At 38.1% G+C, this 27,577-nt stretch overlaps 1 protein-coding gene across 2 annotated transcripts in view; it reads left to right on the plus strand.

The window, feature by feature from the left end:
• The window catches only part of LOC140139972 (uncharacterized), a 130,795-nt gene extending 103,527 nt beyond the window's left edge, over positions 1–27,268 (plus strand). The window contains exons 1-4 of one of the 2 annotated variants that reach the window (XM_072161778.1): positions 10,089–10,177; positions 22,155–22,812; positions 24,444–24,693; positions 26,092–27,268. In XM_072161778.1, the coding sequence (XP_072017879.1) occupies positions 22,158–22,812; positions 24,444–24,693; positions 26,092–27,223 (2,037 nt within the window). In that variant the 5' untranslated portion in view covers positions 10,089–10,177; positions 22,155–22,157 and the 3' untranslated portion in view covers positions 27,224–27,268. Of the gene's footprint in view, positions 1–10,088; positions 10,178–22,154; positions 22,813–24,443; positions 24,694–26,091 lie in introns of those variants that run through there. The other variant, XM_072161779.1, reaches the window with a different exon arrangement.
• Positions 27,269–27,577: the final 309 nt, after the last annotated feature.

The raw sequence follows: 27,577 nt of genomic DNA on the forward strand, positions 1-27,577 counted from the left end.
TAATTTCGTATAACAAAAACCAGTGGACCATCATCACCTATAGAACCTATCCAATAACCGGAACGGTATAACAATTGAAATGACAGGACAGATTGGTGGACAGATTGTTTTGCTAAATTGGATATGGTCTATGCCCTAAGTTGAGAATGGACCGTCCCACTCGATTTGTAAAAAGGTCGCGAACCCTTTTGGTGGACCCAAGTAACTGCCTAAAATGGGGCAAAATTGAATACAAATGGGGTTTTAAATTGAACTTGGGAATTTGAAAAGTATAAATCACGTTAGGTCTAATGCTGTGCTAACACTTTTCTTTGATGACTTTCGCCACAATTTTTCATTTTTTCAAATATCTTAAAAATTCAAGAATCTAAGCTAATTGAACAGACAGTAGTAACGGGGTCTATACTTCTCCACTGTTATCTCTCAGTGGCCCGATTCCATTTGAAAATGAAGTTTAAGGTTCAAACTATTAAACTGTGTCTTTATAGTTAACATGGAATAACTGTTATCATGGTTATAGCATAATAGTTAGCTCTAAAGCTATACGCCACTATGTGAAACGGAAAGTTTGGAAAATCACTCTACGCCACTATGTGTTGCGACCGACGAAATGCATGTATTAGTGCAATAATCATGTGTAGGCCTACTCTCTAAAAGAGTGAAAAACTCACTCTCCAAAAGAGTGATTCACTTATAAGACCACTCAAAAAAGAGTGAAATGTGTTTTTTAACTTTAAATCCACTCAAAATAGAGTGAAAACCACTCTAAAAGAGTGAATTTCAACTCTTACAAGGAGTTAAATGAAGGACAACTCGAAAAATGTGTTGTCCTTTATTTTATTTAACTCCTTGAAAGAGTTGAAATTCACTCTTTTAGAATGGTTTTCACTCTATTTTGAGTGGTTTTAAAGTTAAAAAACACATTTCACTCTTTTTTGAGTGGTCTTATAAGTGAATCACTCTTTTGGGGAGTGAGTGAGTTTTTCACTCTTTTACATTTAGAGAGTACCCCGCGGTGGTGAACTATGGGAGGGGTCAAGATATTTTGGCAGGCCAAATGGGGGGCAGCATTTTTGGCAGGTCGGTATAGGTACAGGTGGAGGGACAAGCGATTTTTAGCAGGTTAAAGGGGCGGGGGGGGGACAAGCAGGGAGGTAAATAGGTAAATAAGGATAATTTATTGGGTGGGCGATTTTTGTTATTTTTGCCCTCAAGTCAGGGAAAAGAATTTGCTGGGTGAGCAGCTGTAATTAATGGCATCCATACGTTTGAATTTTCGGAAATTTAGACCTAGGCCTTTTTCAGTGGCGTTCCGCGGCCGCTCATATCCAGGGGGCTGCGGAAAAGGTAAACTTTGCCGCCCCGTCATCAACAGCCCGAAAAGGTTGACCCATTTTTTTTTCGATGGTTTGAAAAATTGAAAAGCAAAAAAAAGGGGGATTATAGGCATTATCAGGCTAAAAGCACAAACTTTTAAAACATTTTTTATAATTTCTACACCTTGTTTTGTTTAATGATTCCTATTTACCGCTCCTTCTTTCGACGCCCCTTCTTTTTTACCGCCTCCTGCTCGCGCCCCTAAAGCCCCCCCCCAAAAAATACAGTCATGTACGTGACAAATAAAACCCAAAACAAAACAACAAAAAACAGCTCAAATTCGGTGTAAAAATTGGACTTTACCGCTCCCTAAATGAACATTTGGTGGCTCTTTGCATCATATTTCCTCAATTGGAATTTTGCTGTGAACCAACAATCACAGTGCGGGTTCCGCTCCAAGAGATCTACAATTCAGTATCGAAGTTACGTAATGTTGCTATGTCAACAGGATCACGCTCTTGAGTAATGAACCACGATCGAAACGATCACCACACAAAGTATATGGCACTCGAAGGCCTACCAAAATAGCTTGATCCGGTAACCAAGAGAATTACGTAACCACTTTGATGCTGAATTGACATGATCGTCTCACTACGGCAACTGCAAGAAAAATGCAGAGAGCAGCAACAACCCATTTGGCATTCATTGATTTGATTTAAGCGTTTGTTCTAGTTAGCAGGGTCGGTCTTTTCAAGATGCTTCCTCAGATTGGCTGTCCACCCAAAACTACTCAGCATAACTCGTTCTTTCCATGATGGGATGATGAGCTAGAGTATACTGTCCAGTTTGATGGCTCAATGTCTGAAGAATTTGGTGTCAAAGGTGGAGTAAAGCAAGGCTGCGTACTCGCACCAATACTGTTTGGCAATTGTTACGAGTCGTACTTGACTCAAGGCCAAAATCACCTTTTACCCGAACTCACACGAATGCACAACACAAATACACTGTTCGTTTAAGCTAACAAAATCTAAGTCTTTAATTGAAAGCAAGTTTTGTTTGGTACAATATAATGACAACAAATGCACATATACACTAATCAAATATAATCACTCTTTATCTATTTTGTACTTAGCCAGCATTCTTCTTCTTGGTGATCATAAAGTTCTTGTAATGTTCTGGACGACTGATGTAATATATCCCTATTCACTTGTCCTGTGACAATCAGCGAAGTCCTTTGTACACTTGCATTGATAACTCCTTGCGTATAAAATCCTTACACGAAAATGGTGTTCTCCAAACACGTTTACAACTCCTTGCGCAATTCTCCTATACTAAACTCCTTGCGCCGTCCTCCTATGCTAAACTCCTTGCGCCGTTCTCCTATGCTAAACTCCTTGCGCAGTTCTCCAAATTTAACTCCTTGCGCTGCTTTCTCCAAACTTGGTGCTATTTCCACCTTTCACACAATATCTTCAGGAAGCAGGACTGCGATGCAGTTGTCCCCACTTATTTTGACAGTTGCGTTGAATCAAAATACCAGACTTCAGCAAGTCGACAGAAGAATATATTTCCTTTCTTGGAAGAATAACGTTCTTTGACGTATTCTAGATCTTCTCCGACAACACTGGTAAATAGTAGCACTTTGACTACATAAAATATTTCTGGTTTGTAATTTCCTTTCTTTCAAGGAATTGGACTGTAAGCATAGCCCAGATCAACACTATCAACTGTGACAATAATTGTGTTTACATTTCTTATATATCAAGCATGGGAAAAACCCCATTCTATTATGGGCCATTTACTACCTTCACATTATGCTCAATCTGGGAAATTCCAAAGTCTTAATTATAACATAAACCTTTCACATGACATCACTTCCTGAGGGAAATCCCATTACATCACTTCCTGAGGGAATCCCATATATGATGTCATCTCTTTACAATCTGAAGGGGGTTTCCAAATATTCCAAATTAGATATGATTCAACTTGTTTTGCTCAATTTGAGAGGGGAATTCCCCTAAAATGTCACCACTCATGTAACTTTGTAAACAAAGATAAATCATCAAACCAAACTACTCAGGGCACATCACACCCTGCCCCTTAAAAGAAGAAAGTTTGAATGTAATGAAAACTTTCTTAAATGTTTTCTTCTGTTACATCAACTTCAACATAATATTAACTTCGAGTGCTTAACTCAACATACACAGTGACTACTTGTCACACAAGTTCCTTCTTAAAGGAATTTTTGTTTGTCACTTTTTATGCAATTCTGGACAAGGCATCAGCCATTACATTGTCTTTTCCCTTAATATGTTTGATGTCCAGATTGTACTCTTGCAAGGTCAAACTCCACCTCACCAGTCTTTGGTTTTGTTCTTCATCCTGTTGATGAAGGTGAGGGGATTGTGATCTGTGAAAACAAGCACAGGGTATACTGTGGTACCCAAATACACATCAAAATGTAGCAGTGCTAATAGCAATGCTAGACACTCCTTCTCAATTGTGGTGTAATTTCTCTGATGCTTGTTGAATTTCCTTGAAAAGTAACAAATGGGGTGATCTATTTGATCTTCACCCTCTTGCATCACAACACCTCCACAGCCTATGTCACTGGCATCAACAGTCAACTTAAACTGCTTCTGAAAATCAGGTGCAGTAAGTACTGGTGAACTCATGAGTATAGATTTGACTTTGTGAAAAGCATTTTCACACTGTTCTGACCAAATGAATTTTGCATCTTTCTTCAACAAATCAGTCAAAGGACTTGCTATCTCTGAAAAGTTTGGACAGAACTTTCTATAATAGCCAACCATTCCTAGAAATCTCATGAGTGCCTTCTTGTTTACAGGTGTGGGGTATTGCTCAATTGCTTCAACTTTGGCTTTGATAGGTTTCACCTGACCTTGACCTACAACATATCCCCTAAAATGTCATCACTCATGTAACTTTGTAAACAAAGATAAATCATCAAACCAAACTACTCAGGGCACATCACACAATTTCTTTCCAACTACTCAAGCACGGCTTCAAGTCATGCACAGAGTGAGTGTACCTTCACTCACGATCTGACGGTAAATACTTTAACATTGCACGCCTGAAGGCCAATACCAAAATAAGGGAAGTGCTGATTAGAGACATGCTATTCGCTGATGATGCTGCGATAGCTGACCACTCTTGAAGTTGAGCTACAGAAACTGATGGATTATTATTTCGCATCAGCCTGCGACCTCTTCAGCCTAATCATGAGTCTGAAGAAGACTTAAGTCATGGGACAGGGCACTATAATAGCTCCACCATCAATCCAAGCACATCATCAGTGATCAGTATAACTTGAGGTAGTTAATCAATTCACCTATCTAGGCTCTACTGCCACAGACAATCTATCTCTGGATGCTGAGCTCAACGAAAGGATCGGCAAGGCGGCCTCTACTCTCTCCAGCTTATCTAAGAAAGTATAGGAGAACTTGTAAGCAGCTCACCAATACAACAAAAATGGCGGTCTACAAGGCAAGTGTAATCAGCATGCTCATCTGGTAGTGAATCATGGAAGACTAAGAAGAACGGAAGCTGCAAGTATTTCACTTGAGATGTCCCTATACGCCGCATTCTTGGAATCTCCTGGAAAGACAAGGTCACAAACAATGAAGCAATGTCCAAGGCGGGTGTCCCATCAATGCGGGTATCCCATCTTCGCTACTACGTCAACGTCGCCTTCGATGGCTAGGACATAGGACATGCGAGTCGAATGGAAGATGGTCGTATTCCCAAGGATCTCCTCTGCGGAGAAGTGCCATCAGGACACAGAAGAAAGGGTCGACCGCTACTCCGCGTCAAGGATGTCTGTAAGCGTGACATGAAAGCACTTGACATGATCTGGGTCACCTGAGAATCTACTGCTAGTGACGGAAAAACTTTGAAGCAACATCTCTCTGATGGCCTGAAAATGCTGAATGCTGCTGATGACAAATGAGCAAGGCGCAAAGCCAGTCAGTGAGAACATTCAAACCAACCCTACCAGGCGCACCATCAGTCTTCAAATGCCAGGTCTGCAGTGGCGTAGATTTCTTTTTGACATGGGGGGGGGGATGGAGTTGGGAAAAAAATTCTTCAAGTATAGTCAATCCAGCACCTTTTGGCGACAGAATAAGTATTTATGGTTCAATTGCGCAATTTTACTATTTTGAAGCTAAACTGATGAAATATAAAAGTAAAAGTAGGAAATGTAAAAATAGAATATGCAAATGCGTGCGAAGCGCGCGAAAATTTGCACTTTTGGGGCTAAAATGGGCAAATATGAGGTTAATTTGGTCACGAAACTCATTATCAGGAGTCAACATTAGGGGGATGATTGTATGGACCATCCCCCCTGGTAAAATATTGGGGGATTTATCCTCCCCCCCGGATCTACGCCTATGCAGCGCGGGTCTGCAATAAAATCTGCAAGTGTCGCATTGGTCTATTCAGCCACACAAGACGATGCTTTTCAACCACCTCAGACAGCGCTACTCTATAGTCTGCGAAGACTGACGGATGCCAACAAAAAAAAACAATCTTATTATAATGTCCGTTTTATTTCAACAAGTAATATTCAAATTAACAAGATTATTACTTGACGAGATTTCAATTTTCCAAGATTCTGTTATGACCCCCTCTGGTAATTTTGATGAGAATGCCCGATTCATAAAATAAACGTAATTTTTGACCAGGTATATAGAAAACCGGCCGGGATCGAACTCACGACCTTAGGTTTACGGGACCTGTGCCTTAACCACTGGGCCAAGGGAGCTTAGAATAAGGATAGGATTGCACCATCTAGGATGTTTTGTTACCTAGATATAACACAGCAAAAACTTGAAACAGATTTTTTCAACTGTGAGAAATCAACCTATGAAATTGGGTAGAAAAGTGTAGTAAAGTGTACATTATTATTGTCGTGGAATGTGAGTTAAAAGTGTGACATTTCCAATCTTGACCTATTTTCAACATGATACACATAGCAGCATTCTCATTTTGAGGGAACAGGGCAACAGCATTCATGCATTACAATAAGCAATATTATGCACTCTGTGTAGCTTTTTGAGGATTAGAAATAATTAATTTACTAAAACTATCATTTTTTAACAATAGGCCTCAGGGCCGCAGCTAGAGTGAGGATATGGGAGGGGGAGAGGGATATGGGAGGGGGAGAGAGGAGAGGAGAGGAGAGGAGAGAGGAGAGGAGAGGAGAGGGAGGAGAGGAGAGGAGGAGAGGAGAGGAGGAGGAGAGGAGAGGGAGAGAGAGGAGGAGAGGAGAGGAGAGGAGGAGAGGAGAGGAGAGGAGAGGAGAGAGGAGGGAGGGAGGGGAGGGAAGAGGGAGGGGAGGGAGGGATGAGAGGAGAGGAGAAGGAGAGGATGAGAGGAGAGGAGAGTATTATTAAGAGGGACTCCGTGCTGACTTCAACATCGATACATGCATGCTTTAATTGTGAGTCTCAAGTCTCAGTTGTAAAGCAATGATTTAAATACTGTAAAAATGATGCACATAAACAAATGGCCATTTTCGCTTCTGCTTTCAACATTTGGCAGTTTAGGCCTTATGTGTGACAGAATTTATACACTTACAATAATAGGGAAAGCTTGTCCACGAAAGGCTTCAAACTAACATTTTACACACTACAAATTGGTCCACCAAATCACTTCAATTAGGTCTTCATTTTCCCTGCGTAGTGCACAAACGAGTAGCCATTTTCGCTTCTGCTTTCGACATTTGCCAATTTATGTTCAACACAATTTATAGGCCTACAATAATAGGGAAAACTTGTCCACAAAATTCGTGCGAAAGGTTTCATGGACCACTCATTTCACAAATTTTCGGCTTTTTCAATCTAAATTTTACACTCTAATAGTGTCAAAATGGTCCACTAAATCGCTTCAATTAGGTCTTCCTTTTGCAAACTTCAGACCCCCCCCCATGCGTTGTGGTCAAACAAATGGCCATTTTGCTTCTGCTTTCGACATTTCTCAATAATATTTATGTGTAACACAATTTATAGGGCTACGATAGGGAAAACTTGTCCACAAAATTCAAAGACCCCCCTTCGTCGCGCAAAGCGCGATGCTATTTTTTAACATAATTTTATAATGATTTTCCCATTTAACGGACGTTTCTACGGAGCCCCTGAAGTGACATGTTAAACATATTTTTTTTGATGTTAAAAATATTTTTTTGGAAATTATCTCGAGATAATAAAATTATCCGAGATAATTTCCGAAAAAATATTTTAACATCCCAAAAAATATTTTTACCATGTCACTTCAGAAACTCCATCGTTCTAATCGTATATAGGCTATAGATAAAATTTCTTGGTACACATATTTATTCATATGTATACCGATTTGACCACATTATACTGTTTTATTCAGCTATTTTCTTTGTCTTGTTATATAGTTTTATGGGTTAAATTGTAGGCAACTAGGCATATAATTATTAAATCTGAAGTCGCACAATTGGGCTCCTAACACAGGTTTGGTAACTTTTTAGATGCAATAACTGCCTGTTTGAACTTAATTAACTAATTAATTATTAATCAATTAATAATCACGCCCTAATAAATCATGCCTGCAAATCTTTGTAAAAGTAAATAAATGGCCCATAATATATTTAAAATTATTTCCTACCGGGGTGACACTCCTCACAAGCTGGATCAGTATTCATATTTTGGTCCATTTCGAAATGCCAAGAAGGTATACCTATGATCCCCAAGGTGTCAAATGAAATATAACAAAGTCCCCGGCTGATCACATGGTTCAGTTATCATGCGATAACCGCTCTAGTATTTGGTATGTCGGCACACAGATGGCTCGCCTGCAATCATTGACTCTTACCCCTTAATGAAATAGGTCTGGCGGCGCCCCTGATAGGCCTATGCATGTAAACTATCTGTAGTTATTTTGTGACTCCCTACATTTTGGTCATTAAAAATTTTATGACGCCCTATTGCTCTTTCCAAAAATTTATGACCCCTATATTTGGGACCTCCTTTCGAAGAAAATGATAGCCCCAAGTAGTACTAGCTAAACAACATGTAGCTTTTATAACACTGGGAACCATGCACCCCTGGAGAGAGGAAACCATCAAAAATTATTACCTGTAATATTTGTTCACAAAAATAATTTGCAACATCCAAAATAACAATCCATGAAAACAAAGATCAATCAATGCAATTAGTACCAGCTGAAAAACATGGAGCCAGTCTGGAGAGTGGAAACAATAAAAAATTATTAATATTTGTTCAAACAATAATTTGCAACATCCAAAAAAACAAAATCCATGAAAACAATGATCAATCAATGCATTAGTAGGCCTACCAGCTGAAAAAAATGGAGCCAATAAAACTGGGAACCACCTCTGGAGAGTGGAAACCATAAAAAAATATCATTATTTGTTCAAAAAATAATTTGCAACATCATGAACAAAATCCATGAAAACAAAGGTCAAGCAAAGCATTAGTACTGACCAGCTAAACAACATGACAACTTGGAGCCAATAACACCGGGAACCGGCATTGGAACGAGGAAACCAACAAAAAGAAGATTTTTGTTCCAAAATTAAGTTGCAACGTCAAAAATAACAAAATTCATGAAAAAAGATCTTGAAGCAACGCATTAGTACCAGCTAAACAACATGGAGCCAATAACACTGGGAACCGCTACTGAAACGTGGAAACCATCAAAAAGAAGATTTTTGTTCCAAAAATAATTTGCAACATCCAAAATAACAAAATCCATTAAAACAAAGATCAAGCAAAGCATAATTAGTACCAGCTAAGCAACATAAAAACTTGGAGCCAATAACACCGGGAACCACCACTGGAACGTGGAAACCATCAAAAAGTAGATTTTTGTTCCAAAAATAAGTTGCAACATCAAAAATAACAAAATTCATGAAAAAAGATCTTGAGAAACGCATTAGTACCAGCTAAACAACACGGAGCCAATAACACCGGGAACCGCTACTGAAACGTGGAAACCGTTAAAAAGTATATTTTTTGATCAAAAAAAATTTGCAGCATCCAAAATAACAAAAATCTATGAAAACAAAGATCAAGCAATGCATTAATAATAGCTAAACAACTTGGAGCCAATAAAACCGCGAACCACGAATGGAAAGTGGAAACCATCAAAAAATAGGTTTTGTTATAAAAATAATTTGTAAAATTCAAAATAACAAAACCCATGAAAACAAAGATCAACCAACGCATATACGTACTATCCAAACAACACAGAGTTAGAAAAGAAAAGAAAATGCGAACCACCACAGGAGCCATCTGGAAATTAAATCGGCCAAAAACTTAAAAAATAAAGATCATGCCAAAAATATTTTGTTGATGACTGCATGTAGATGTGCATGGTATGTCTACATCTGCAGTGCAATCGCATGTATGCAATCATAATGCTAACAGATGTCTACATCTGAATTCTAACTAGGTGTAAACATCTTTCAGCATACCTGTTGTCCACATCAGGTAGGCCACCAGATGTCACCACATCCTCATGTCCACCTGGTGCAGCTGCATCCAGTTGCCCACTAGATGTTGCCACAACCGGTGGGCATCTAGTGGTGCACCTAGTTGCCCACCGGATGTCGTGACATCCGGTGGGCAACTGGATGCGCGAAACGGCTGTGCTCTATTCTTTATTCCATGTTTATGTTTACATTACTGGGTACTGAGTACTGACACTTTCCAAGACGCGTTTTGATTGGTCAAAGTAGACCACTTTTGCATGTTGAGCACCAATTACAGTCAATGTACAGTGAGGGTTTGGAACTTGTTCACTAGCACTGATTCAGGTCTAGGGGTCAGCGAAGGTCTGTGATGTGGTAAGCTTATAAAATCCGTGTCAAGAAGTTAGCGTAGCATGTACATGATATTATCGCCGTTATAACATGCCAACTAGATTATACCGCACAGCGCGGCTTTTTCCATGTTTTCTGAAGGTTGGTGAGAATTCACTCAGACTCAGGAATAGTTTGAGTTTGAAATTTTAGTTTTTTTAAATTTTTACATGGATTGTAAGTCATGAAGTAATACTATTATAGCTGCCTTCTCAGGCTTCTGCACTGGTTCATGGGTTAGGGTAGGGTTATAACACTGTACAAGGCAGCTAAATATGTAAGAGTAAAACCCCCTAAAGTTAAAGAAACGCCGGATCCCAATGCCTACATTGTAGGTATGCTAGGTGAATTCAAATTTGCCATCAAACTGCATCATTTTATATATCAAATTAAAGCCCTTGAGTCGAAGCCAACACTGAAAACCTTTTTGTCATAGCACTTTCCGTAGCAAAGTTACATCTTGTCAAAGATTGACTTTCATCAAAAAGATTCTGCTAGCAAAATTCCCCAAAACAGCATACGGGGGTGTTTTAGATCTTAGTCTCATGACGATAGCACCTTTTTTTAATGGAACTGCTATCAAAATCTCTCTGAAATTCCATGTGCGAGTCTCTCATCACCAAAAAAATCATATATTTGGGTCAAGTGAAGTATAGACAACATATTTATGAAGGTTTCCTTCTTAAAAGATTCTTTTAATTTCAATGTAAATTTGTATTGCCGGTTTAGGCCATTTTGACTGACTAACAAATGTGTTAACTGAGGTTTCCCTGTGATACCTATACATTGTAGCCTCTTATTGCCTAGTTAGGCATGTTCACAAAATTTTCAAGTAGGATATTTCACATGGAAATTATTTTGTTTAAAAAGGTGATTATTTAACTTAAAAAATGAGGGGTCAACCATGTCTGTAGGTCAAAAATTAGCGAAGTTATGGGCAAATGTCTGTTTTAAAAAAACAACATAAATGCATCATTTTTCACCACGGCGATCCATTTTGGCGATTTTATTTTATGAAATCTAACTTTCACTGCATGCTGACTTCTGTATCAAGGATAAAGTACCGGCACATTTTAGACTACGTCGTCAAGTTTCTGGTGTCCAAATTTCAAATTTTTGTATTTCCCTTTTTGGATTGAATGTCGCCCTCTATAATAAGGAATGTGGACATGTCTAGCCTAGTAGAACTGCCACTGGAATCGGAGGTGAGTGCGCGCATATTTTTATTACTGGTTTCACGGTTGTTTGATGGGATCATTTATTACTTTTTCAAACAAAACATGTACAACCAAATTTTAGGCTTAAAGGAGTATTTCGTGATCCTAGCATCCTCTTTTTATGACATTTTTCAGTACATATCCACGAAAAAAGCATATTCCCAAAATTTCAGTTGATTCCGATTTTGCGTTTGCGAGTTATGCATGATTATGTGTATTACACTGCTCCATAGACAATACGTTGTAATTTCGTTCTGGTGCACCAGAACGAAATTCAAATTTCACGATATCTTTGCTAAACGAATTAATCTGCAAGAAATTATATTTTGTACATAAACATTATGTAGCCAGAGGTTTCCAGTGATATAAAAATCTCAACTTTTTTGGAGAAAAGTGGGGGGATGAGGCTGTGGATCACGAAGTGCCCCTTTAAACAGCTAAAAGTGATATCATGCTAATGTCTACAGATGATTTTGAGTTGTTCTCAACTTTAATTTCCACTCTTATACAAAATTATTCACTTTTATAGTAATTTTTAAAGCTTTTTCGGATATAGAATGTATTTATTGATGACAAAATTGGTGGCGCTATTTAGTTACTGGAAATTACTCTTTCAAGCTTGTAATACAAATAATTCCTTTTATTGTTTGATAAAATATGTTTGTAAAATGTTTCTTGTTTCACCTTGTTCGAGCATATTCATTCTCTAACGCAAATCTTTGCGACGGCATCCGTGAGCAAATTCGTTGCTAGTGTTTCTCGAGCAAGTTTCACCTATTCCAGCTGTTTTAATGGCAGTATTAATCACCTAACCCTTGCAAATAAAGAAATGTGATTTAGGATAAATAGCGCCATCTATAGTTTGCAATTAGTTAATAATGAAGCCAATTCTCCATACATCAAACAGCCGTGGTTTGCCTTACACTGTAGTTTTGCTTAGACCTTTCGCACTTGATTATTATATTAGTTTCCTGTTTACCGCCCATGTCCACAATTGAAAATCTGAAAATAGTTAATTATTTTATTTTTATTTCTAATTTTCTTCTTTACTTTCAACTACTTCTACTTGCCATTTTCTGATTTTAATAATATCAACAATAATGGTGAATGAACAAGGAGTACAATTCCACCTTCACTTATTTATAAAATCAACTATTGTTGTGAAATAATTAAATGCCCGCTCTAGTCAAAACTAGTCAATAGTTGCTTGTAATAGTTCACAGCCGCGGATCCAGAGAACAAAAAATACGGGGGGCTCAAAATACATGAGATAGAGGGCGACGAACCATGGTCGCGAAGAGGTCATCGCGGCACGCCTGGGCCACGCAGGGGGGTGTCTGAGGAGGGATGTGCCCCCCCCCAGAAGTGAGAAACTTTTGCAAAATGAAGACCTAATTGAAGCCATTTGGTGGACCATTTTGACACTATTATTAATGCAAAATTAAGAGTTTGAAAGAAGCGGAAAATTGGTAAAATGGCCACGACGGCTCATTTCCCATTCGTGAACAAATTTACAATATTATTGTATAAATTCAATTGCTTACTTGACGCAGGGGGGTGTCTGAGGGGGATGTGCCCCCTCAGAAGTGAGCAACTTTTGCAAAATGAAGACCTAATTGAAGCCATTTAGTGGACCATTTTGACACTATTATTGTGTAAAATTTGAGTTTGAAAGAGCGGAAAATTTGTGAAATGACCATGACGGCTCATTTCCCATTCGTGAACAAGTTTACAATATTATTGTATAAATTCAATTGCTTGCCCGACGCAGGGGGGTGTCTGAGGGGGATGTGCCCCCCTAAGAAGTGAGCAACTTTTGCAGAATGAAGACCTAATTGAAGGCATTTGGAGGACCATTTTGACACAATTATTGTGTAAAATTTGAGTTTGGAAGAGCAGAAAATTTGTGAAATGACCATGACGGCTCATTAAAAATTCGTGGACAAGTATTGTATAAATTCAATTGCTTTAAACATAAAGTTCGGGTCCAAAGTATAAAGAAACAGGCAACTTATTCATACGCAGGGGTGTCTGTGGGGGGATGTTCCCCCCTTTTGCAAAATGAAGCCATTTGGTGGACGATTTTGACACTATAATTGTGTAAAATTTAGTTAGTTAAAGTTAGGAAATGTGTGAAAATGAAGGCCCAATCAAAGCCATTCGTGGACCATTAGTCACTGTAGGCCTAATCATTAAGTCATTACTTCAAACAACATAGGCCTAAAGTGTACGGGTGTCCAAAACAAAAGCAACGGGCAGTTGTTTACGCATATCCGCATATATACGTGAGGGCGTCTGAGGGGAAAATTTTGCAAAATGATGGCCCACTTGAAGCTATTTGGTGCACCATTTTTACACTATTTATATCATTGCTTTAAACAAAAAAAGGGACCGAACACAATTTGCAAAATTTTAAATGTTACACTGGTCCACTGACCATGCTGAGACACATTGTAAGACTTGAGACACACAATTAGGCCTACTAAAAGCTACTAAACCATACATGGATTGATGTCAGCATTGACTCCGGCAATGCCTAAAATAATCACAGGCGTGAGGCCTATAACCCACGCCTATTAGGCCTTCGATCGACCCGACTGTGCAGTTTTTAGGCACGGGTCTACTCAATTTCGCGCAATGTATCCTTTCTCTTCTCTTTTTCTTGCTTTTCTCTTCTCTTTTTCTCCTTTTCTCTTTCTCTCCTTTCCCCTTTCCCATTTTTACGGGGTGCTCGCGCCCCATCTTTCCTACTTTTGCTATTTTTACGGGGGCCCCCTCCGCCACCCCCCTGGTTCAAACTAAATAAAGAAAATAAAAGATAATTAATAATTAATAATTAAAAGTCACCTTGTCCCTTTTTCAAAATCTTTAACAGGAAACTCATAATCAAGTGTGAAGAGCTGTAGTGTTCCTGCAGCTACACAGGTCACTGCAGCTTTGAAATATGCCTGGTAAATCCTAGTCCAAATAATCAGTCCAAAATAATAATTCATTTAGTGTGTACTGATCACTGATCGTGTTCTGGGAACTGTTTCCTTTTGAAATTCTGATGGCAAAATGGACACAAGAAGCACACGATCCTAGCTACATGTTGACTTTTTAAACCCCTATTTATGCTGTGTGAATCACAGTCCATCACTCCAATTTTGGTTCTCCTAGTTGTAATCTAGTGCCGCGATGCCGTACTATTACGCTGACTTTCATATTCGGCGAGGAGGACAGTTTTGACCTCGTTTGTTTACAAACAGAGGTAGACAAAAGGCCTGTCAAAACTGTTCCGCTTGTCCAAATACTCAAGTATCAAAAGGATGGTCCACAATAGATCGAGTGATTCATGCAACATGAATAGGGGATTAAAAAACTGTGAAGTAGGACCATAATGTGCTTCTTTTGTCCAATTTGCCATCAAGATTTTGAATGGAAACAGTTCAGACCCAGAACATGATCATGTCAGAAATTAATATATTGTTCTGGGTCTGATTATTCAGACTAGTTGTAATCCAGCAAGAACCTTCAGGCGGGTTCTCCTTGGATTTGAATCACTGAGTTAACTTGCACTTTGTGCAGGTAGATTTTCTATGTTACCTGCACAAATGCAAGTAACTTTTTTCTGGTAAATCGAACACTGTCGCCGACCCAGTGCTTGGTATGCGAGGGATCTTGGGTTCGAATCTCACCCTGAGCAAACAACTTCTTTCTTTGTTTTCACTCTTTATTCCTTCCTTCTTTCCCTTCCCGTCGTCATAAAGCCCTTAGGGTTAGGTTACAAAAATAATTTCCTGAGTGTAACAAGGCCAGATTTTGTAATTATTAACATATTATTTTAAGAAATTAAAGGGTGTCAGGACGTTTCGCCCCACACCAGTACATACCACTACCAGTTCGCCCCAATACACGTACATACCGCGACCAGTTCGCCCCAATACACGTACATACCACGACAAGTTCGCCCCAATTGACTCACCGTGTAAACTGTAAAGTGCTGTGAGTGCAGTGCATGCGGTCATATGGCCAATCAATACAACTTCCAATTGTTTGCATTTATATTCATGTATTATGGAATCATCAATACGACCTATTCATATAATAATAATTAATATTATAGTAAAAATTATAGTATTATTATTATTTTCTTATGATAACAATAAAAAATAACTATCATTATTATTAATAGTACTAGTATATATTAATCATATCTTAATTATTATAAAATTATTGAATCACTTTACATTGTGTTGTTTAATTTGTTTATTTAAACAAATTTGACGGTGTTCTATGAATTTTATGCCATTAAAATGTATTTATGTATTTATGAATTTGTCATGTTTTACAATCCATGGTTCGTAACTAATACAATTTGTATTTTCAGTAGACAGTATGCAGTCAGCTGTGCAGTGCTGTTTTTAAATAAGCGTTGAGTATTTGTAACAATTTGGCTGGTGCTATAAGCGTGTAATGCTATGAATTTGTTTAGAAACCCATGTGATTCAGCCCCGATATTCAGTTGAGCTGACTATGTTTATGTTATGAAAACATTTTATTTTTGATCATGTACTTTTCCATCCATATGGGGTTTTTTATATTTACCTATCGAGTATGTTTTTACTACCCCGAGAATTATTGGCCGTTTTTGAAATTGTGACGTAGGCCTATATCGGGAGGCACGTGAAGAAGAAAAAGTTGGGATTTTGTTTGCAAAACGGGTTAGAGCCCAGTAGGCCTATTAATACGATTTCGGTCAAATTTTAATTTGGTTATCCTTTGCCAAAATATTATTAGTAACGCGCTCCTTTACCCATATGTCCTTCTTTTTTTCACGCAAAAGGCAAATTTTTGCTCCCAAGACCATTTTGTGGGGAAAGTCCTATTATGTTCAGATCTGCAGGCAGCCAAAAGATTTAATGGTGTCTTGCAGTGCATGCAGCATGCGTTTGAACGCATACATACATTATTATATCATCATGCATGGTACTGTATACTTTTAATGTAGGGAGTGGGATTTTGACGCCATACTAAGCGTTTAACAATAACACCCTCCACACCCCGCCCGCCCGCCCACACGCACACCCACATAAAGTTCACCTTCATTCAGCAGTATAAACATTGAGCTTGGAAATGGAAAATGTTACTTTTAGCACATAAATCTGAATTTGAGTTTTCTTTCTCCAATAATTGAAATGGAAAATCTTTCCCAAATAATTTTGTTTCTTTGCTTGGTTAGTTGTTCTCTATACAACCACACCCGGTAGGCCTATACCCCCCCCCCCACACACACACACACATAACACACATCGTCATGATCGGTCACCCATATACTCAAACATTAGGCCTACTCATGATAATGGTGTCTTCCAGTGCATGCAGCATGTATGAGACATTATTATATCTTCATGCATGGTAATGTATCCGGTATGTATACTTTTCATGCAAGAATGGGATTTCTGACGTTGTAGGCATACTAAACCTTTTAAAAACAACTATTTTTTATAATATACACCCCTCCACCCCCCGGGCTCCACCCCCAAGTTACATAACGCACACCTTCATCAACAGTATTGAACAAAATAATTGAGCGCGGAATTGGAAAATGTTACTTTTGCGCGCATAAATCCGAACTTGTGGTTAATGGACTGATAAACAAGTATGCGTGACAGTGTGTTTTAGAGAGCAAAGTCCCGGGTAAAGTTCTGCTTAAAATTCAAAGTCCATAGTCGGATTTTTCGGGTTCGCTATCAATAAACTGGTAGATTCCAAAATCAGAATTGTTCAGTATTATAAAGTGAGCCATTATAATTATGCAAGATAGCGTTGCATTCAATTACTTTTATTGTCACTAATCATCTGATATTTTTAACTCTTTATGACCATTTTACTATTGAATACTTTAATTTTAATAAACATCAGTATAATTTTGAGTTCAACGAAATGGGTTCATCTTGACTAATAATAACATATTGTTAATAAAATTCGACTATGGCATAGTCTAAAGAGCTTTTAAAATCCCCGATAAATTCTTGAATAGTAGCATTTCCATTAATGCAACATATTACATAGCCTATATATAATAACGTTAACATTAGAATGTATATTTTGATAATGACTATTATCAGTAACAACCAGAGGGGGCCTTAAATCAAATTTAAATAATCAAATTTAAATAATAAATAATGTGCACACCCGCCTTCCAAATCTAGGTATATCAAACACCCAGATTTGGAAGTTAGGCCTATATCTGAAGTGGTCCTTTGTTACCAAAAATAAACTATAGATGTTTGAATTGGTGAATTGGCTTAATATGGTACCTTTGTTGTCTGTGTCATGTGTTTTCTCATATTTTAGTATGAATTCAATAAAATAAGTAACCACTCGATGAACATTATTATTACGGGTATACTCAACTGACAAATTACATTGATTAACAGTTTGAGCAAGTTTGAATGGGATGAAACTGAGTCTTATGCAGAATGAGATCAAACAAGAAAACTAAATGTATAAAAAACAGGGACATATATCCCACCTATCCCTTTGAGCAAGAGGATTTATAAATCATGATAGTCCAGGAAGAATTAATCCCTTTCTCTTTACTGGTAAATGGTCCCAATAGAAACATGCCTATTGACAGGCAAGTTGCAGAAATTAAGAAAAACAAAATGAATCATAATAACTGTCAATCACAATTATCAAAATTGTAAAAATACATTTATATTAGAGAAGTATGTCCTTTATAAATGTATCTGATATAAAAATACAAAATTATATAATCAAAATAATTGTATTTTAATTAAAGATATATAATTAATTTAGATTTATATCTTTGATTAACCAGTTTTTGCAAACAAAATAATTGGATTTGTCTTCTTGGCACTGCCTCCCACGCCTTCGTTGCAAACACAAAACACGGCCCGTAATTCTCGGGTCTTAATCAAATTGAGAGCAGACTACTTGACCCGGGACTTGTCAAGCAATCGATCGTACATCAGTGTGTAAAGCACGCGACGCTGAGCCCGGGACTTGTCAAGCAAGGCACGCCGTTGTGTGTTCTAGTACTTTTGCGTGCTTGGTGCACGGAACCGTTGATTGAACACATATCACACCCGGCGTTTTTTCGTGTAAGTGGCAGCAAATAATCCGCCGCTAAAAAGAGAAGCAAAAAGTCAGTGCACAGCACGGAACCCACAAAATATCTCAAAGCTGCTGCTGGCGTTTGTTTTGCTAGTTGTGCTCATTTGTCTTTGAAAAATTTGCCAAATATTTTCAGTATTAATAGTTTCATTATTTAATATGTTTATAGGACTGCAAGTTTTGAAAGTTTTGAACATCACAAACTTATTTTAACTGAGTTTGAGTCGGTAAATTTTTAAAAAAATTTTTTTTATATAATGTTTTGTTTTGCCATACCTAAATATGTAAATTATTACATAGCCATACTGGCGATAAGTAATTTACATGTTTAACACTACTTATTATATCATACAAAATATGAAGTTAACATGATTTGTAAAATGAGATAAATCCTTTGTTCGTGAAAGCATAATATTGTTATGTAAAATAAAGTACACGAGGATTTAATATTATATAAAAAATACATAATCAAGGCCTAAATTTCAGACATACACATGTATTAAATTAATTATTGTTAATGAAAATATAAGCTAATATAGTGTGACATCAAAAATTTATTTTGCAACACGGGCGTATCATCGTTCATTATGGTTTTGTTACGAGTACCAATCTTCAGTCCATCAGCAATCAGCATACCATTTGCTTTAAATACTATAATATACACGCCGGGCTTCAAGCAATCGACCAGGAAACAGTCAACAACAGCCCCAATACCAGCGGTATAAAAATGGGGACGAAAGTGCACGGGAGTGTAGTGTAATTGAATTGGCGTGTAACGGAAGTGGAGAGGTTCGAAGTGGCATGTTTCCGGCACAGCAGTAGATTTCCGTGGTTGAAAATTAGCGAGAGAAGCACTAAAAAGCGAGTTTCACAGCGAGAAATTGCGTATTCTATTTGAGCTTACAATCATGCTACAATGATCTCCGTGACGGAACGGTTATGATTGATCGTATTGATTGGCATTGGTCGCATGCACACTTCGGCAACGTTACACAGTGAGTCAATTGGGGCGAACTGGTCGTGGTATGTATTGTGTATTGGGTGAACCTTTTTGGGGCGAATGTGTTTTGGGGTGAGACGTCTCGCATTCAATTAAAGGCATGGGTTTTCATTGCTCTCTAGCGCATAACTGAAATGTGGCGTATCAAATTCAAAACATTTTCATTTTAAGGACTGGCCGAGACAAAAAACATGTTGAACAAGTCATTAAAAGTTGTGTGTTACAATGTACTGTTTATTAATGACAGTTTATGAGATTTCTGTGTTACCAGTACTTTTTAATATTTAGCTGACTATATGAGTTTTTGCTGGTTCAAACACTTTGGCAAAAACAGGTTTATGTTAGTTTTTGCCACTTTGCCAGCAAAAACAGGTTTTTGCTGGTAAAAACTGAACCCTGGTTTGCCTGAAGTTTTTGACTGGCAAGGCCCAGGAGGCCCTGTGTTGGTACACCAAATCTCGGTGCGTCATACATACGTACATCGCGACTGTATACTCCGATGTTGGTCCTCCCTTTTTTCCATAGTATCCCAGTCTACACGTATGTCTTTGATCATTTTTGTGATACTGGTGGTTCTGTCATACATGTAGGTGTTTGTGATGAATCTTGTGGTCCTTTTTTGGATCTTTTCAATTTTGTTGAGGAGTTCTTATTGACGTGGATCCCAAACGTAATTTGAATTTGTTAGTAATACTAGGAATGTAGGAGTTTGCTACAAGTTAAAGTCCTATTCATTAATCCCAGCACAAGTGTAAAAAAATAAAATTGTTTATAAATTGCTTTTGAAAGTTGAGGATAATCATTCAAATTGTCATTTGGTATTTTTGAAATGAAAAATTTGGCAAAAAACTTTGCAGTACTGGTAGCTAATTTATACGGTCAGTACATTAAATACATAGCTTTAGGGTCAACCACTAGCAGGCTATGTTAGCACATCTATGACAAAGACACAGGTACGGTACCAAAATCTGAATATTTATGATTTTTACGATCGTCCGGATGACCAAATCACTGAATTGGCCTTTAAGTTTGGTAAGAGTTTTGTACCGGTATAAGAGTGTTCAGTGTGCATAACCCCTTTCACTTTTAGTCAACGTGGCAAGCATGTGCGGGAGATATGAAGTATTGTTTTTAACAGGGAATTATAGTACCGGGTGTCCCAAAAAAAGGTTACATGTTCAGTTTTATTTCAAGAGTTCAGTCCGAAACGTACAACATTAATCTTACAGCTGGCATATAACCATGATAACACAGCAGCACGCAGAAATGCCTTCATCAAAAACGTGTTTTTCTCTAATGACCATCTTCCTTTATTTGTTACCACCAAGTGTCTAGAAGCTCTAAAACTGATCTATTTTCAGTGTGCAATATTTATTTTTTCAATTTGTTTCTTTTGTGCAAAAAGTTCAATCATGAAAAAATAAGAGAAAAATAAAAAGTAATAAAGAAACAATATGCAACCAAAGGTGTGCTTGTGTTCAACTTTCGTTGTGCGATATTTTGATGGTTAGCCACTCTTGACACCCCTGTCATCTTACACTCATAAGTTAAGTTGCTTTTAAGATATTTAATTTAAACTTAGCAAAGAGTTGCAAGAAGGATGAATAAATAATATCTAAAAAGTGATATTGTTATGTTGAGCCATCACAAAATGCGATTCATTTTCTACATGTAACCTTTATATGGGACACCTTGTATGTAGTTAAAACGCTGGTCAATTTTAATTCAATATTTTACTAATAAATTAAATAAAAATGGTGGTATGAGAGAATATAAATCGGTATAATTCATGGTTCATAGTTGCTTGCTGTTTTTATCTCTTGACTTTGATTCTGTGATGGGAGCTAGGTCATTTTTAATGCATGCACAAATTTTAGTGGCTGTGATTTTGGGGTAATTTTGTGCTTAAATGTATATGCGCTGTAGCCTGAGTACCCGTACACCAAGTATCCAAGTTGAAGCAGAGGGCAAAATTTGGACTTGTAGAGGAGACTGGAAAGTGATCATTGTTCTCTAATAAACCTATAATTTATTTGTACAATTTTCCTATAGCATTCCAAAGTTAAAAATGTTTGAAAAATCTAAAAGCAAAAAGTATCCTCCAGTAATTGCAATGGGAGGGGACAAGAAGCAAAATATAATTTCATATGGCCTTATTGTCATAAGGCCATATAAAATTAATTTTTTGTTTCTTGTCCGTGCCTGCATTTTTGTTTTCTGGAGTTGATCCATAAATGTTTTCAAGTGTTACTTCATATTTAAGCTCCAACAACTCACTAGGATGATAAAATAGTTCACATTTGCGAAATTTTTGTTGTACATTCTACCCTTCAGAGCCTTCAAATAAAACGTACATCATCGTTTTTCAAGAATGCGATGGAAAGCGATGACAAAATCTGCTGGCAATGCTATTTTGCATTGAACCCCCCCAAAAAAAAAAATCCCCAAAACTTAAAATCTCCTGCCTCTTCAATTCATGAACATCCTCCTAATTAGAGAAAAAAATAATGCAGCCTAAATACTGCCTGCTGAATTATCAAGTGTTTTTCAAAAGTACTTAAGTATATAATTATCTTTCAAGTTTGAATTTTCATTCCGCAAATTTGTTCTCATTTTATCCCAGAACATGGCAGATCAACAGCCTCCAAGCAGCTGCCAAGTTCTATGGAATCTAGATGATATACAGCAATTCATTGGACCCACTCAGTGCTGTGTAAGAGACTACACCCATGAACTTTTGACTCTTGACACAAGGTCAAATCTTATTCAGGTATCATCATCATTATCATCAATCTCATCATCATCAGATGTAACCAGAAAGCAAAGTTCAACAGTGTCAAGTATTACACATCATGGTGAAAATGAAGCAGTAAATGTGATGTCTTCAGAGGATGAGACTGTCAGGGATCATCAAGATATTGTCAAGTCTAATGATTTAGCTTCCGCTTCAAACCAAACTGATACATCAGCCTCTGTAACCACTTTAGGTCTTTTGCTTTTAGCAACAATAACTTACCAAAACAAATCAAATGCACTTAAAGAATCCATCAATAAAATCAGTGAGTTTCTGACAAAACAGAGTTTGCAAGAAGTGGCTCAGAATTATCCTCATTCGAAGAAGTTGACTAGTCTGTCCGGATTGCAGAGTTTTGTTAACTTTTGCATCGGCCATTGTGTACTGTGGGATGCCGATGGGCCTGCTGTGAAGGATGTGGGTGTTCTTCAAGTGTGGTGCGATGTTGTGGAACCATTAAGGATCTTGGTGGAAAAACTTGTCATTGGTAAGTGAAAAAGAATGGATTTCTTATAGGAAACTGTAAAAGATGGGTCTACAGGTATATACATGTGACTGAGAAGCAGGCCTTGAAATAAGCCAGAAAATTTCTCAGGGGCATTTGGGCCCTCGATCATAAATGTTTGGGGGCCCTCACAAACTTTTGTGGGCCCAAATTTGGGCCATTGGTTTTAACCTATGAACCCCACAAAAAAGTGAGAAGAATTGTAAATTTTTTGCGGGCCATTTGGGCCCACTGGATGTATCTTTTGCGGGCCCTCGCTAATTTTCGGGGGCCGAGGGCCCTTGTGCCCTCCTTTTTTCGAGCCCTGCTGAGAAGGATATAACATTTCCAGCAATATAGCAATAATGGGTCGCAAAATGTGGAGGAAACTAATTGCCTGGATTTTTCCCCAAATTCTGAAAATTTTGAGTTTTCCCATTTTAGAGGCTCTCAGCTCAGGTATCTTTTTAGGTGATTGCAAATATTTGAAAAATTTATTTAGATGAGTGGCTTTTTCAAATATTCTACAAAATTGTAGAAAAGTGGTAATTTTTCATAGTTATTGTAAAAGATAATAATTGTGAAGTTTTCCCATTTTTTTGCAAGTTTATTAGTTTTAATTTGAACAGAAAGTTCACTATTGGCCTTTTGGGTTTGCGTTCTTCAACTTTGGCATATTTTTAGATAAAGTTTTAGAATCCCACCTCACGCCACCTGATCTAACATCCAAAAAGATCAATGTCATCCTGTTAACAAAACTAGCTTCATTAGGGAGGAAGGGGAGATTCAAAACTGTTAAGTGTGTTTCTTTTATGCCCTTAAAAACATTAATGTTATTTTGATGCACTTCCAGTTTCATTACAGATTGGGAGGGAAGGATCCGCTATGAAACAAAACTAGTAAGAACATCATCAAACTTTTGGGTTGTTAAGGTGGTACTACACCCCCTGATAAATGTTGTAACTAATTCAATTTTTCTCACAAAATAACTACACACTGGTAACAAAAGTTATGTATAGGGGCAAGGAATCCAATTACTTCACTGAAATTTCAAGTGGCTCATTATATGTTAAGAAATGAGGTACATTCTAGCGGTACCTCTCTTCTGATCATAAATAGCATAAAGCTTGTCTTGAGTCACTGAAATTCCAGTGTACTATAGTAACTGGATTCCTTGCCCTATAATATATACATAACTTTTGTTACCTATACCAGGACAGTGTGTTATTATTTTGTGAGAAAAATGCAAAAATAGTCAATTTATCAAGGGGTGTAGTACCACCTTAACTTGGTCCCCTATAGTATCAAAAAAGTTACTTGTGAACATTTTCATGCATAACAATGGGCTATTACAATTTACAATAAAACCCACATACATTTTGTACCCCAATTGCACACAGGGAGTGGGAACTTTAGGATACCTCAATGGGTGACTCCATTTGAATTCACACACCCTGTGTGGGAGATATAGGTCAGGTCTTCCATAGGGGGTGTATGGATTTCAACTGGAATAGTCCAATGTAATGTAACAGCAGAAGGTGCAGGTACTAATTTTGAAACAAAAGTTTTATAAAAGTACTATAAATTACATTTTTATAGGCTTTTACACATTGTGTCATTTTTTTTCCTAGTAGATCACATCCAAGAAAATGAGATTTGGAATCTACCATTCCCCCAGCCAGCCAATGTGTCTTCTCTGAAATCATACCTCAACAGTCAAAAGGCAGCCATCTATGCAAAGTTCCACAGCTATGACTTTACCCATGATGCTCCTTACCAGGCTGGGGTTCAGCAGGTCATGAAGCAGTTGCAAGCAGAGGGTGCTGGACGTGATTCAAACCGGCTAGATTTGGAGCTTGAGGCAAAATTGTTTTATTTCTCTAGGTAAGATAATGTAAAAGGCAATGGCTCTCAATTATATGTGCACATGAGCCACGGAGGGCCAAATTCATTTCAAGGATCTGTGTGAAATGTTTATTCCAGAGCTAAGGGCCAACCATAATTGGTTGGTGGAATGGATCAAGCATGTAGAACCCCTGGTCTAAGGCTTTAAATATCTCAGAACCCCTGGTCTAAGGCTTTAAATATTTGAGAACCCCTGTTCTTGTTACTATCTTCTTTAGGGTAAAACATTAAGGCTGTAGTAGTACACAGATGAATAATATCAGTGATGTCCAAAAATGATGCAATTTGTAAATAATGAAAGTGGGAAAATGGTTTTTGCCCAGCAAAAGTCATAATAACAACCTTTTGTTTTGTGACAAATTTTTGCAATAATTAACATGCCTCAATCTATGGAACAATACATTCATTAACCCTAATACCCAGAGGTTTTATTGCTATCGCAAGGGGGAGAACAAACAAAAAAGAAGAGAAGATGAACAAAGAACTAACTTGGTACCCCTTGGATTAGACCCTTAGACCTCTCACGTGCCACACAGACGATCACATACCAGGGGCGTAGCCAGCTTTCTTGGTCAGGGGGGCAAAATAAAAATTTTGGGGCACCGATGAAAAAAATTGCAGTTGCATCATACAATACATAGAGAATGTATGTCTTCGAACTTCCCGAAAGGGCCTTATTGGGATGATGTGCGCGCTTAAAATGGTATTTTACACTATTTTCGCCCATTATCCGGCTAAAAAAGGGTTTTACTGTTACAATGTGCGCGCGTAGCGCGGAAAATGTTTGTATTTTACACTACTTTGGCCCTGAATTTTGCTAGAAAAGGGGCTCCTTGCCCTTTTCTTTTCCTTTGCCCTCCTGATTTTCTCTTTCATTTTTTGTTAGAGAGGCACTTTTTCTTTCATTTTTTTGTCAGGGGGGCACTCTGCCCCGCTGGCTACGCTACTGAGCAAGCTCTGTTTTACTGGCCTGGCCACCATTTCCATGGGTATATATGACTTGGGGTGATTGTGTCATTGCATCACATGGTATGCATGTATGTGGACAGGTTTTTGGTGTTGGATTGGGTAGTGTTAGGGTTATATATGTCTCGATCTATGGAAAAATTCTTTCATTAACCCTAACACCCAGAGGTTTTTTTTGTTATCGGAAGGGAGAGAACAAACAAAAAAGGAGAGGAGATAAACCAAGAAGTTGACTCTTAGACCCCTCGCATGCCACGCAGACGATCACATACCTGTAGCCATTGCGGTGTTTCGCTGGCCTGGCCAGCGTTTCCACAGGTATGCGGACAGGTTTTCTGTGTTTAATTCTGTTGGATTGGGACGTGTTAGGGTTAACGTTGAAAGTGTTGTCTCATCTTCTCTTTTCCACAGATTTTTTGATAAAGTGAGCAAAGAAGACTACCAGAAATGGCTATCCCAACAACAAGAAACTTCTGCAAGATTGAAGATGGTTGTCCAAGATCCAAACACAGAAGATGTCACTTTACCAGTAAGTAGACAAGGTGAAGACCCTGTCTCTAGGTCAAGAAATGGTGACCATGATCCAAACTTAGATAGGAGCAAGATCTTGCCAATGGTAAAACCTGTTCAAAGTCTTCCAACTTGTCAATATGGCACTTCAGCACCATCAACATTTTCTTCCACAACATCTTCAGATCTCCTGATGGAGCAGTCTGAAGACCAGTTGCCTTCTACACAGACTTTGTCAGGTGTTGGTGCTAGGAATGACACACCTGCACCAAGACAATCAAATACTTCATCATCATTGACCTCAACATCTTCAGATCTCCTGATGGAGCAGTCTGAAGACCACCAGCCTTCCATACAGACTTTGTCCTGTGTTGGTGATAGGAATGGCACACCTGCACCAAGACAATCAAATACTTCATCATCATTGACTTCACCATCTTCAGATCTCCTGATGGAACAGTGTGAAGACCACCAGCTTTCTACACAGACTTTGTCATCAGGCATTGGTGATAGGAAAGCCTTACCAACACCAAGACTTGTGCCAAGTAATTTCAGTGCTTCATCACTGTCTGCAACTTCTGCTTCAGGATCTTCCAATCTCCAGATGCAGTCTTCAGACCACCTTTCTTCTGTGGAGACCTTTTCATTGTCTGAAACTGAAGACATTAGTGCTGTGAAATGTAAAGAAGGCGATAAAGGTATATCAGGTGACTCACCTCCCTCTGGACCCTTCTCTTCAGACACTTTTGTTAAGACTATACCTCATTCTGATTCAGCTGCTGCTGATTCTTCAAGCAGAAAATTACAAGATATAACTCTTGACCCTAGTGAAATCAACTCGGATCCTATGAACTCTGCCATTGATCATGTGAACTCTGACCCACCTCCATACCCAGCCTCATTCTTAGAAATCTTGAAGTTAGTTGAATCAGGGCAAGAGATCCCTGGGATTGAGATTTTGGATATAAAACCAACTGAGGCTCCATTGACAGAGTCTAAAATGAAACCATTGCGGAAACCGTGGCAGAAATAAAGATTATGCAATATTTATACCAGACAAAACTTGTGTCACTCTTCATTTTGGATTATAGTGGCTATGCAATAGTTTTGAGCCCTGGGGGAGGGGGAGGGTGAAGTTGGTGGGAGGGGGGGCAAGAATTTTTGGCCACCCAAGGGAGAGGGGAAGCCAATTTTTGGCACACATTCATGGGGCGCCTTTTAAATAACACACTCTAAAAGGGATTAGGAAAACAGTACGAAAATATGCAAATTTTCCTGGTCGCTGCGCGAGTCACAATATACATTTAGACCATTTAAGGTTTGCAAATTGGGATCCCAAAATTTTACATGTGCAAGGGGGAAGGGCAAGGTTTTTGGCAGGGCGAAA

The sequence above is a fragment of the Amphiura filiformis genome, chromosome 18, assembly GCF_039555335.1.
Source record: "Amphiura filiformis chromosome 18, Afil_fr2py, whole genome shotgun sequence".
NCBI classification, from domain to species: Eukaryota; Metazoa; Echinodermata; class Ophiuroidea; order Amphilepidida; family Amphiuridae; genus Amphiura; species Amphiura filiformis.